This window comes from Alosa alosa, chromosome 10 (assembly GCF_017589495.1).
Source record: "Alosa alosa isolate M-15738 ecotype Scorff River chromosome 10, AALO_Geno_1.1, whole genome shotgun sequence".
Taxonomy (NCBI): domain Eukaryota; kingdom Metazoa; phylum Chordata; class Actinopteri; order Clupeiformes; family Clupeidae; genus Alosa; species Alosa alosa.
Window position 1 is genome coordinate 24,152,439 of NC_063198.1, and position 13,458 is coordinate 24,165,896.

The 13,458-nt window shown below is 41.2% G+C and overlaps 2 protein-coding genes across 5 annotated transcripts; both read right to left on the bottom strand.

The window, feature by feature from the left end:
- Nucleotides 1-1,059: 1,059 nt before the first annotated feature.
- On the bottom strand, nucleotides 1,060-9,301 carry LOC125301740 (aminoacylase-1A-like). Its single transcript, XM_048254452.1, has 15 exons — nucleotides 9,128-9,301; nucleotides 8,498-8,644; nucleotides 8,014-8,078; nucleotides 7,774-7,878; nucleotides 7,585-7,679; nucleotides 7,322-7,398; nucleotides 7,123-7,212; nucleotides 6,742-6,798; nucleotides 6,518-6,591; nucleotides 6,278-6,327; nucleotides 5,867-6,011; nucleotides 5,570-5,638; nucleotides 3,418-3,497; nucleotides 3,243-3,303; nucleotides 1,060-2,409 (listed from the first exon to the last, which is right to left on the bottom strand). Exons 2-15 carry the CDS (start codon nucleotides 8,628-8,630, stop codon nucleotides 2,245-2,247), a joined length of 1,266 nt encoding a protein of 421 aa, XP_048110409.1. The 5' UTR covers nucleotides 8,631-8,644; nucleotides 9,128-9,301; the 3' UTR covers nucleotides 1,060-2,244.
- A 60-nt stretch (nucleotides 9,302-9,361) lies between these two features.
- Nucleotides 9,362-12,422, bottom strand: abhd14a (abhydrolase domain containing 14A). 4 transcript variants are annotated; one of them, XM_048254460.1, is made up of 5 exons: nucleotides 12,236-12,422; nucleotides 11,564-11,736; nucleotides 11,297-11,412; nucleotides 10,833-11,068; nucleotides 9,362-10,405 (listed from the first exon to the last, which is right to left on the bottom strand). In XM_048254460.1, exons 2-5 carry the CDS (start codon nucleotides 11,728-11,730, stop codon nucleotides 10,223-10,225), a joined length of 702 nt encoding a protein of 233 aa, XP_048110417.1. In that variant the 5' UTR covers nucleotides 11,731-11,736; nucleotides 12,236-12,422; the 3' UTR covers nucleotides 9,362-10,222. The 4 variants fall into 4 exon arrangements, with proteins under 4 accessions (XP_048110417.1, XP_048110414.1, XP_048110416.1 ...); XM_048254457.1 differs by having other exon boundaries at nucleotides 11,564-11,842; nucleotides 12,236-12,421; XM_048254459.1 differs by lacking the exon at nucleotides 12,236-12,422 and adding an exon at nucleotides 12,006-12,216.
- Between the last annotated feature and the right edge of the window lie 1,036 nt (nucleotides 12,423-13,458).

The following is a 13,458-nucleotide window of genomic DNA, read 5'->3' on the forward strand; positions in this document are numbered from 1 at the left end:
CTCACAGTTACTGTATAACACAGTTACTGTATACAAACAAAATTATATTTTACGAGTCGATGTCTGAGAATCAGAAAATGTGGGCGCCAAAGACAAGGGGCATATAGAGAGACCACAAAGAGTGCTGACAAGCAAGTCATGCACTACAGTTATAAAGTAAAAAAGGAATTTATGAGACTTGAATAAAAAAAAAAAATCACTTTCAGGCTACTGGTACTGTACATGCACTTCAGTATCCCGGTTATGATCGGTATTTTGAAGTATTCTGTTTTTGTGTTTGCGCATGTAAACATCATATCCCGATTTCAGACCAAAATTAGGATAAGCTTCACAACCAGGATAATGAAGTGCATACACATAGTCATTGTGACTGCTGGTGCATCTAACAGTAGGCATTAGAAAACGTGTTGAGACGGGAAGGTTTTGAACGCACCCCCCTCCTAGTCCCATTTGACCTTAGCGTGGTGTAATCCCCACTCTGCATGGGAGTCTGTTTCTGGTACCCAGCCTGAATATGAATGGCAGGTTTAATTAACCTGACCTTAGCGGCACCAACCCACTATGATTCCACAACTCCTCCGGAAGAGAGAGGGAGGGCAGGGGCCTGCGTCGTGAGTGCCACTTAAGATGGTTTTAGCCTTTGCCTTCTGTTTTCCAGTCCGTCTAATATAGACTAGATTTTGAGCAGGTTAAGTGTGTAGCTTCATGCTGTACAATAATACATTTGATGGCATAATACAATTTATTTATTCCTGTTGAAGATAAAGTGAATGTCCAAACATTTTAAAAACAACTCCCAAATGTTTTCTAACTTTAGACAATGTACATGCTTTCAACTCTTATCCGGGGAGAAAATAAAAATCAGATAATCTCCCGCAGTCTTCCTGCACTTTAGAAATCAACTCTCATTTGTAAAATATGAAACAAAGTTCAGGAAAGGTGGTTGACCTGATGTTAAATGGTCATGGTGCCATCAAAATGCACACTGCTCTGCCCCCTTGTGGTTACTGGCTAGATCTTTTCACTCAGGATTCACAAGGCATAGAGATGACAAAGATATCATTTTTTTACCACGTTTTGAGCAAAATGTAATTATTTTATTTCTCAATTAATTTTAATTTCAACATTTCCAAAACAAAATCAGCTCACAGTATTGTTAAAGGAGTCAGCACAGCAGACAGTTCAAAAAAATCACTCTTGACAGAGGTCCTGTAAATTATTCCATACACATCTAAATGTGTTATAATAGACATGGGCGTGAAATGTCCAATGACGTGTTCATTAAAAAAATCATGTCTCTAGTATTTTGAATTACCCTTGTGTATGAAGTGTGTTATATAAATAAACCTGCCTTGCCTAGGAGATCTACAAATTCACAAGTGATTATGAGAATCTGAGATGAGATGGGAGAGAATGGAGAGGAGAGGTGATATGAGATAGAAATGGAGTCTAGCAGCATTTAATGAGCACCTTGATTCATCCCTGTATGGTTACATATTAAAGATTCCATATGAATGAATTCTTTCCCTACCGTTTTAGCAGATAAGACACTCTTTAACTGCTCAGTAAAAACTTTAGTGCCAAAAGAACTCCTGAGACAATTTATTAAAGCAACTGAATAAGTATGCAATGCAATGCCATATACCGGTATATAGTTTTTCCCCATTAAAGTTAGCCTTTGGTGTAATCAGAACTCTGTTGAAGATTAACTTTAATAAACTTAGATTTGGATATGTGCAACATCGCAGTCAGTAGAACTGGAGAATAATAAAGTTGCTGAATCGCTTCCTAACATGGAAGGAAAAAGAGAGAAGGACAGAGGCTGGAAAGGGGGAGAGGGGGAGAGGGGGAGGGAGAGAAAAGGAAAGGTGGAGAGGGGGAGGGAATAAAGGGAAAAGAGTTGAGAGAGGCCACACAGGTCTGCAGTGTCATGACATAAAGCCGACCAGGTGTGAGTACAGGTGATGTGAGTGCAGGTGTTCATGATAGCCTCCCCATCACACATGAGGACGACGCATCCTACACAGCACTGGTCTCATGGTGCTGATGCTGCCACTGCTGCAGACCTGTGCAGGAGACTAGGCCAGACAGACACCAGAGAGGAAGGAGGAGAGGGGAGAGAGAGAGAGAGAGAGAGAGAGAGAGAGAAAGAAAGAAAGAAAGAAAGAAAGAGAGAAAGAAAGAAGGCAAAGGAGGGGGGGGGGTGGTGGTTTTGGGTAGAGGGCACGATTCCAGGACAGCTACTCAAGCTTCCCCAAGTAGAGCAGGCACACTGGCCAGGGCTGGTACCAGTCTCTCATACACCTGGATGCCCCTCAGGAAGACCTGCTCGTTCAGGTGCTCGTTGTGGTCATGCAGGAGGATGGGCGTGTGGTTCATTGGTGAGAAGCCGATGGCTGGAAGACCCACCTGTGGACATGGGCAACAGTCATCACCACTGGGTCAGAGGTGAACATTTTCTTTTTTTTTTCATTTGAAACTACACCCAATTGAAATAACATCTACAGTCCAATGTTGATGATTGGTACCAAAACAAAACTCATAGGAAGTCATATGAGGGGATTGTTTGTTTGTTTGTTTGTTTACATTTATGCATTTAGCAGATGCTTTTATCCAAAGTGACATAGAAAATGACAAATAACATTCAAGCTAAGGACAAAGGACAATAAATACTACCACAATAAATACAACTATCAGAGGATGAGAGTGCAGATGTTTAAGTACTCGTCAAAGTGGGGTCAAAGGAGGTACCACAATAAATACAACTATCAGAGGATGAGAGTGCAGATGTTTAAGTACTCGTCAAAGTGGGGTCAAAGGAGGTACCACAATAAATACAACTATCAGAGGATGAGAGTGCAGATGTTTAAGTACTTGTCAAAGTGGGGTCAAAGGAGGTAATGGCAGAATAAGAAGGTATAGACCCTTTCAACAATAAAAACAAAAACAATGCTTGAACGTTCTATTTGGGCCCCAATCTACTTCCTCTGCATTAAGATAACATATGGAATGTTAAAAAGGAAGTCTTGTGGGGCCAACTATGATGCTGATAATGGAACTCTCTTGAAAGGGTCTATAGGGAAGTAGTAGGAGGAAGAGAGGAAGTGTAAGTGCATAGTAAATGCATGGAAAGTGCATGTTAAGTGTGTGGGGGTTGTGTTAGGTGTTTGTTTGTGTGAAAGGCAACAAGAAAAACACATCAAGAGAGAGGAGGGAGAGGGAGACGAATCTGAAATACATACAGCTCGGATAAAACGGCTGTCGGTGGCAGCAGGAAAGATCTCCTTCGTCAAAGTCATGTTCCTGTCAAAGACAGAACAGCAAGAACACATCATTCCACTAAAGCACTGGCCTGAGAGTCTACAAAGTGTCAGAGAATGAGATAGAGACTGTATGAGTGTGCGTGTGTTTTCTCACATGCTTTTGCAGGTGGAGCTGAAGGTGTTCCACCATGGGTCAGTGTCTTCAGTAGACGTTGTGTTCTGGTCCATGTGTTTCTGTGGAGGGACATAGCACAAACTGCACTAAGAGTCAGGAACATCACGATAACCTCCATAACATCACCCTAAGGAACATTACAATAACATCAAGGGGCCGTATTCACAAAGCATTTCATCTTACCACTAGGAGTACTCCTAAATCGCACTGAAACTTTTTAGCTAGGAGTTTTCTCTGAAAACCTATTCACAAAGCCACTCAGACCTACTCTTAGTAAGGAAAAATTACAAGTCCTAAGATAAGAGAAGAGCTCCGTTGCTATGGTTGACATCATTACTCATGCACAAGCTTGATTGAAGTGGCCACCTTGATTGGCTGGTGATTATAACGCAGGAATGATGCAAAAACCTCCCCTACGATGAAGAGTGACAGGTGATAGGTCTTTGCTGGTGAGAATGCGTGCGCTACACAGGCACAGAGCAGGCCGGGAGACGGCAGAATAAATAGCCTAAATGAATAAAGAGTAAGCACATAGCCTAGTACTGCAATACACTACGGATCGATGCAGTATCTTTGCAACACTTTTATATTCATAAGTAGTTTATGTACTGATGTTTATTTATGTTTCTGAAAATGCATCCTTGCATTTACAGACAGAATCATGGTTGGATTGAACATTTTCTATTATGTGTTCTTCAACATAAATTAAATTTTTTTTCATTCTGTTCCTGTACTGTCCCTGAGTATATTTGTGTGTGACTATGTGTTTAGAGATAAGAGGGAATATTATGGTTTTGCAGCGTTTCTCTATTCTGCATGGGTGTATCCCCTAGCCTAGAAATCTAGACGCACCCTAGCGGCGGCAATTTAATTTGCTCAGCCTGTACGTCTAGTATCAAACCATAGGGATTTCTATTGGCTAACACCGTGGATGTTATTCAATCACAGCGCTCTATTTTGTTAGAGAGTCTTAAGGCGGGCTTAACAGGATAACGACAGTCCTGCGACGGTGAACAAGGAAGGTGGCTATGGCGAACGAAGAGCGGTTGTTTGAATCGGCGTTGGCGTCGTTGGTGGAACACACTGCCAGTTCCTACAAGGGCAGGGACATCCTTTTCCACTTTCAAAAAACTCCTGAAGACCCAGCTCTTTAGAGAACATCTACTCTCATAGCAACACTTACAACAACTCTTACTGATCCTAGCACTCACCAGCCGTTAAACTGACAAGTAACTGTTAAAATACAGCACTCACCGACGCACTTATTCTTACTGTACTAATGTGTTTTTTTTAAACTGTCCTAAAATTGTGAGAATTGTTCTAAAACTTACTGTTTACCATGTTGTTAGTCGCTTTGGTTAAAAAAGCGTCAGCCAAATGTAATGTAATGTAATGTAATGTAATGTCAACTTTGGAGAAGTTGGACTTGTGCTTTTCTTTGAAAGTTGAGAAACACAATGCACTGAAGTCATTCCTTTCGAAGAAGAATGTATTTGCCGTTTTGCCGACCGGATACGGATATGGTCGTATCCGGTCGGCAAAACAATTCAAAAATTGTAGTTTGAAAGACAATTCTCTGCCCGCCCCTTGGATTAAGCGAGGTGAATGGTTCGATGCCAGACTATACATTTCAATGATATAGGATGGCCCGCCAGGCTATGTATCCCCTGCATTAGTAGCTATCTGCTCTAGATTACCAGGTTGGCACTGATCAGGGTGGGATGACCAACGCAAACTCCTGTTAGCCTGGAAGGATACTTAAACCCTGACCATTTCCTTGTTTAGTTAGAGCAGCTGGTGGATCTTTATGCAAAGTCATGCTGTCTCTCCCTTGATGCATCATTGTAAATAGAAGTCTGTTGGAATCGTGATCACTGCCTTACTAGGTCTTCATTCATCTGTGGTACCAAAATTACCACCAGATGGCAAAATCAATCTATGACAACAAAAGAGAGGGCATCAAAAATCTGAAACTAGATGGAAACTAAAATTAATTGTACAAAATTCTATAACAAATTATCTGCCGTACAAAGTGGAATCTATGGCACTACTTTATGCTCCTATTGAGTGTACCAGCCAATTTATCATGCAAGATATATAGATGTTCAGTTGATTAGGCCAGTTGACCGACCTGGGCAAACTTATATGTGATGCCTTCACCAGCCTCCTGACACCACCGTTTTATCTGTTCTTCAAATTCCTGTGGAAGAACATATATCATTATATCAGATATTTCTGTAAACTTAACAAACACGGACAATTGTATATGAACATTTGTGCCACATGAGACAGATCAATATAATGAGAATGCCATTTTAAAATACACATTTTAGCCCCCTCGTAGTCCATATTCAGTATGTAAGAAAGCAATCATTTGTTAATTCATCTTTGTTAAATTAGAAGACCTGTTTCTGTTGTGTACACATACCTGAAGGTTGACTGTTGGTGGAATCCTCATGTCAAAGCTGACGTCCATCTCAGCAGGGATGACATTGTACGCCACTCCTCCATTCACCATTGTCATGTTCACAGTGGTTACATCACCCAATGTGAAGCATTCACTGATGTCCAACCTGTCACACCATCACACACACTCACGTTCTTGTTCTTGAGGTTGTGAGGTTTAAGTGTATTTGTACAATGACTTTCTTTATGGGAAGGACTACATGGGTTGGTGGGTTTACTTCAAGGTCAAGTTTATTCATTACATTAAACGGCATAAAGCGAAATCCCAAACAAATTTTAAGGAAAGAAATATATCACACTTAAATATCAAAATATTATACTAATGCTTCAGCATAGATGCTTGTTCACTACGTTTACAAGCTCAGTGCCTTACCTATGCTTCTCTTTCTCTCTAAAGTCCAGGAAGGAGTTGATGATCTTTCGCTGAAAACAGAGCACAGTTAAGATAGGTTAGAGATTTTCAATTTTCCAATTTCTTTTTCAACTAAAAGATTACATTTATTTGTCCATACCACATACAGACCGTAATTCATAATATTCTCCCATTCTATGGATATTAGCGCACATTAGTCCGAGTTCCTGTCTACACCTGAAGTGGAGACTGCAGACTCACCAGCTTCTCTGCGGCAGTGTTCTCCACAAATCTGGAGCCGTGGCCAGGACTGCCCGGGCAGTGAACCGTGATCCCTGACCGAGCAAAACATGGAAACACATTTTAACAGTCTTCAAACAAACAAACAAACAAACAAACAACAAAGTTGAAGAGGCACATATACAGTAAGTAGTAATAGTAAGGTAATAGTGTTAAGAAGTGTTAAAAATCAACACTGTACATACACCAGGGGCTCCGCTCCCCATAAAACACAGTATACGCTTCTCCAGGGTTAGCCAGACCTGCAGATACATAAACACAGTCATGCAAACATGCAACACAATGAGCTAGCATCAGGAATGTCAGTAAGAGATTAGCATGTGGAACCATCTTAAAGCTTAATTGGAGAAAATATCCTTTTTCCTGATGCAGAACTGAAGAACAGTCTATTTTTTCCTTATTGTAAACATGCAAAATGTGTATCTAACCACTGGGCTGTTAATTAATGGACCTGAATTAGAAGACGGAACAACTGCTGGACCGCCAATCACACACAATAAAACAACCGTTACCATGCTTACAGTGTCTGAGAGCTGCAACTGAAGGAGAACTTGAATGTGTTATACCTTCATCAAGTGCAAAGCCGATGTTCAGCTGCTTAAACTCTGGGTGCTTTATGAAAGTCTCCATTCCTTTGTGGCCTCCTACTTCTTCATCTGAAATTCAGCAGATATTGGCTGAATCACTTCACAGGCTGTTGCTGTATAAATTACTGCATTTCTGTCACTGCATGAATATGGAGTCAGACTCTCTTATGTTACTCACCTGGGACAAACATCAAATGAATGGTGCGAGCAAACTTCTTCCCTTCAGCTTTCAGTCTCCGGATGGCCTCAATGTACCTGAGAGATCCCATCAAAAAGAACTGACATTTCACGAGGATAAATATGAAGCCATGCAATGATGACTTAACCAGCTGATGACCTACTTTATCTTCTTAGGAATCAGTAGAGTTCTATAAATGATTCCAGGCTGAATCCCCACATATTCATGGTATTCCCATTGGTAGAGCAAAGTTATTAACTCACTGTATGGTGACAGACTTCATATCCTGTGTCCCTCTTGCATATATGTTGCCCTCTGCGTCCTTGACGGCAGCAAACGCGTCATATTTCCAATGCTCCTGGGATTTTGGAATAGAAACAGAGTTTAGGGGGAGGAGATAGCCACGGTCCATCTTTAATACCAGGCCTGAAATAGGTGTCCAAAAGTAATACCGAATACACAGGAACAACGTCTGTATGGGAGTTCAGCAGGATGGACCGCAGGGCAGGATTGGTGCCGACCCATGTCATGATGGCAACTACCCTGCCAGGGCACACCTGGATAGGTAATGCACAGGTGTGAATGGTGTTACAGGAGTCTAGAAAAAGCTCTATGGTGTCTGAAAGGTTTAGAACAAAAATACATGTGGATGTGGCTGTATTACAGATTAAATTGAGTAAAGCTATATATACCTCCACTTTCTTCATGGGAAGGCCTAGCTCACTGGCGATGCGATCAAGGAACCCTAGGGCTGCATCTGCAAGCGTGCAAATCACAAAGATGTATTTTGACACCTACAGTACACAGATACCAAAACACCTGGGTACATTATACAGGGCTACTCATACAAGTGTCTGCCTATCTGCTTGCCAAGTCAATAATCATTACCTTGATATCTCTGAGATCATTAACAGTCAGGAGTCAAGAGTGCAAGATCAGAGTTCACTTTCTTTAAACAGACTGTACCTTGCAAGATTCTGTTGAGACAGCATAAAACGCTGGATACAACTGCCTCATTGAAAATTAAATGTCAAGGCCTTGACTAAGAGGACAATTATCACAATAATTAAAATGCATCACGTCTTCATCTGTTCAATCAACAACCAATAGTTCTCAGTTTGATCATTCCAAAAGCCTTTCTGTGGCTTCTGTTTAGTATAGGTTAGTATAGACTACCATAGTCAGGCTGCGGGTGAACGGTCTTAAGTCGTAGGTACTCCCGAAAGAGTGTCACAGAGGGGTCTTCTCTTCCATCAGTGCCCTGGGTCCCACCGCCCATATTGCTTGGCCCATCTTTATCTGGTAACATACTTGCACCCCCACCTAGAAAGAGACCATCGATTAATGTTCCAGGAATGGTGCCTGGGGAAGGTTGTTTGCCCTCGCACTGATGGTGGGAACACATGAGATTAGCCTGATCCGATAAACGTTATCACAATCTAAAAGGTAACGCAACCTGCAAACATGTTACATTTGTCAGAAAATGTGTGCAACAAGCAAATGGCAGTTAGTTAAAAACTGTCATGATGGGTAATGCAGTTAACTTTAAGGAATATGTATTCATCCCATAGGATTCATCCCTGACTAGCCTACGTGTAGCCGAAAACAACATTAGCCAGCTAGCTAGCTACAGCCAAGTTAACCAACTTCCCCTCTCTCCGAATGCGGGGGTCGTTTGACAAAGAAATTGCAATGGCACAACTCTACTCATCACGGTTGTAAAATAGTACATGATTCCCTGGCGGTGTTTTACGAATAAACATGCCTGCAGCAGCGTCAACGTTATCGTTAAGTTACCGTACCTACCTTGTCAGATTCTCACTCTGTACAAACTTCGCTTGTTCTTATCCTTGCAATTGCAAATATAATAGGCCATGTAGTCGATGTACGACTCATCGATGTTAATTATTGTCAGAGATTGTAAACCTGTGGTAAGAATGTAAACGCAACAACTCCGGTGCGTAGCACTAGGCTACATATTTGTTTGAACAATGTCCTTATCTTTAGTGTTTCAAAACGCGAATGTCAAGCGATAAGTAGTCAATGACAACACATTTTAATGTAACATTTGTACAACTGTACACGTTTTCATTTTGTATACAACCATGAGTCACATTTGCAATTGCAAAAAGCTGCCCCTTCAAATGTTACATGTCTCCATTTGTGTTAAATGTTGTGGATAATAAATAAAGCTGTAAAATTAACAAGCCAATATAGGGTCATCTTAAGATTTCAGCAACAGCAGGCCCTGTGCAGCTTGCATTAAATATTGCAATAAATATTTTGCTCAACCCCTTTTCCGTTAACATCTATTGCAGAAAAGAATGGCCATTGTGCTGATATTCCATCTCTGTCAGCACTACTTGACAACTGGTTTGAGAACAGCTGTTGCACACTATTGTGCTCCAAATAGAAAACTGTTACATGTGACACATTTTCTAACATTCTTTTGTTTTAGCATTCTCTGTTTGGTGAGAGACATCACTGCATCAAGCAGAACAATCTCTGATGGTCAATTCTTAAGAAATAATACACACCCTAACATCATTAAGGATGATAATTCTGTTTTAAAGTTCACTTCACATTCCAGCATTCTGAAATATACACTAAACTGTTCAATAAATGAATAAAATACTGCAACATGGGACTAATCTATGTAACACAACATGAATGACTGCTTCAGTGGAGCACAGTGGTTCTAAAATGATGGAACGTTAGAGCATACATATATGTCCCATACACTGAGCGGAACGTTCACGGTGGAATATCTGAATGGGAGTGTGCACCCTTCATCCTCCAAGGCCTGTGGGATCACCCGCCACCCACCTATTTTTTTTTTTTTTTCTCAGTCTCTCCACCTCTTTTGCTCTTCCTCACACACAACATGGCTTTATCCCAGTCTCAGTCCAGTTTGTTCAGGAAATCGAGCAAGGCCAGGTGGAACTCGCGGGGCTTGTCCATGTAGCAGGCATGCCGTGCCCCTTGCAGTTTGGCCACCGTGTGGTTGGGCAGCTGCAGTAGGTTCTTATGAGACTGTGCTCCCAGGTTGGTGTCCAGCTCACCAAAAACTATCAGTGTTGGTGTCTAGTGAAGGACAAAGAAAAGATTATCAATCAATGCGATACTGCAATCATCACTGATATTGTTGCTCTTCAAGGACTATTACACCATGAGCACATATATGTGAAAAACATTGCAGTGTGTGTGATTTAGGGCATCATGTAGGCCAAATAAATGCTCCCTCAATGATTCTAGATTTGTTTTTCATAATACTTCAGAGTATTCCGCTCACTGGATCAGAAAAAGATATTCCTCCAATGATGTTATGTTTTCACCCATGTCTGTTTGTTGGTTAGCATTTAGCAGGATTACACAAATCTAATGGTCCCATTTTCCCAAACTGTGGAAAGGTGTAGGAAGAGTCAAAGGACCCAAGAGAACATACACATGTAACACAGGAGAGTAACACAGGAGAAACCAAATAATCTGGGGTAAAAAGTTTCCTACTCACCTGGATGGCCTGATATTGCTGTGCAGTGTAGCTGCGAGTGCCAACTGGGGCGATGGGCACAAACCCATGCAACTGTGTGCTGTGCTTCATGAGAAAGGGCATTGAATAGTGCCCACTCATAGAGGGGCTGATCAGAACTGCAGTGCGCACCCCAAGTGACTCCAAGAACATTCGCAGTAGCTCAGCACGGCTTTGGTCTGTCTTCACAGTCTCCGAATCTGGAGAATTCCCAAATCCTGATATACAACAGAAACATATGTTGGATCCTAGAGAATTTGGCTACAGCACTGCTATGAGCACTGCTACTTGAATTTCCCCTTTGGGAATCAATAAAGTATCTATATATCCATCTATCTATCTATGAATTCATATTGGGGTACAACATGGAACTGAATAAGCCTACTGCAGGATGGGAGCACTGCATGCATGTGTTTCTGCATGCATGTGCATCAGCTGATGAGTACCTGGTAGGTCCACAGCCAAGGCTTGGTATCCATTAGTTGCAAGAAGACTAAGAGTCCCCAACTCCTCCCAGGTTTTGGAGGTAAAGGCTTGGCCATGCAGCAACACAATCTGAAGCCTTGAAATAGGAAACAAATGACAGACGCCGTTTTTAGTATACTCTGAGAAGTACATACTTATTTAGGTTTAAGTTAAGATTTAAGTTTATGAGATTGACTGGGTTTTGCATCACTACTCCGTTGTCCGTTGTAAAACCGAGTTATTCTCACTTGGGCAAGATTTGCCTTCCAGCTGCATCGACTGGGAGAGCTTCTCGGAAGAATAATGGAGGGTCTCCTGGTAGCTGCCGTGTCCGGATGGTGATATTGATGGGTGAGGAGGGAGGCGGAGTGCCCACTGACAATCCCATCCTCTGGACCTCCAAAGACGGTTCCATGCTTCCCTGGCGTATGGACGGAAGAAGCAGATACAGCAGTACAGTGGCCAGTAATACCAGTCCCAATACGACGAGGCGGTTGCGTAAAAAACTCATTATGACAGATACTGACCTGAAAGAGACACATCAGACAACAAAAGTTATCTACCCATAAAAACTAATTCACCTAATTGCAAGTCAAACGTTTGACGCTAATGTTAACGTTCCATAGAGCATCTTGCATCATCAGAGCATCCTTACTACGTTGTGCAGAGATTATAGGGATGAATACTTACCGCAAGATGCCAATTGCTTAACGTTATAGTCATTTGCCGCATTATTGTAACACGGTAACTGTGTAATAAGTATATCAATGTTGCTTCACAATCATTAATCGTTAGCTACTTTAGCTCGCAGACTTAAGGAACAGCGAATTTCTGTCGCCTTTCTTACATTGGCGTTAAAATTATACATGGCTGTCAACCTATTACACAGCAACAGAAATTATCTGCAAAAATATTCTTACAATCCTGTTGTAAGGATTCGAGTGTCACTCCATCAAAAGCAATTGATATTTCATCTGATGACGATGTCCATTTGGTTTCTGTGAGCGTACCCTTGGCTTGTTAGCAACAAACATTCCAAAGCTAATGTTTGACTACAGTACAAAAGCGCCGTGTAAAACACTTTGCCATTACACAAATGGTTCCGGAAGTCTGCCGTATGCAAGTCTACAGAGATGCCCTTGAGCCTACATGGTTGCATAATATTTAAGCATATTCATCCACTGAAACGGTATTCTGTCTTTTGCAGATTAATTTCGATCAAACCGTGTAAGTTTTCATATGTATTATATATCATATAGGCCTAATATTCCAGGCCTAGCTGTGATATGCTGACGTAGGACTAGACATTTTACATGATCTGTTTTTTAAAAGCCTGCTTAAGACTTACCAATTCAACCTTCATATTAACACTGCAGAAGGTAATGAACCAAAAGGTCTTACTGCAGTAGTTAACCAAAAACCCAACATTTGACAAACATGCAAAATGTAATAACATAATACAACATCATTCATCGAGGACCTATGTGCAGTTACCAGCCATTTGCTGTCAGCAGGGGAAACAGTGGTCAACTACTAGGGGGTCATTGTCAGAAGGGGGTGAGCTAACGAGATCCAAGAATCTTAGAGGGACTCAGAGTCTGGTTTGAGTTATGAAACAAGGCTTTCTCTGTACTTGAAGCCCAATAATATTGCTTTTGGCATACTCTGATCCAACCCCCCCGTTAGAGATGGACCAGGTCCCAAAAAGAAAAAGGGAAAAAAGAGAGAGCAGTTTAAAACAGAAAATGTACAGACAAATTTTTGTCAAGAATTGGTGTGACCTATATACAGGCTTGGTATGACCTGACTCAGAAATACAGTATGCAACTAGCCTGAGTTTATGTTTAATGACAAGATATTAATTAAAAAATAAACCACATTCTGCATACCATTATATGGTGTCTGTAGCCAAGAATTTTATTCACTTATGCAAAACGTTTGCCTTGAATTTAAACATTCTTTGTTACTTCTGCCTGGAGAATGCTGAGTGTAGCTAAAATGCATTATCATTCAGGTTGGCATTAAACAAGTAAAGCTTGGGTCAGTTCAGGCTATTTAGAGCTTGTGATTTGCCATATTATAGGATGAAATTCATGTAAATTACTGAAAGTCAATCTGACTGCCAACTTGACCAAAACGCAAA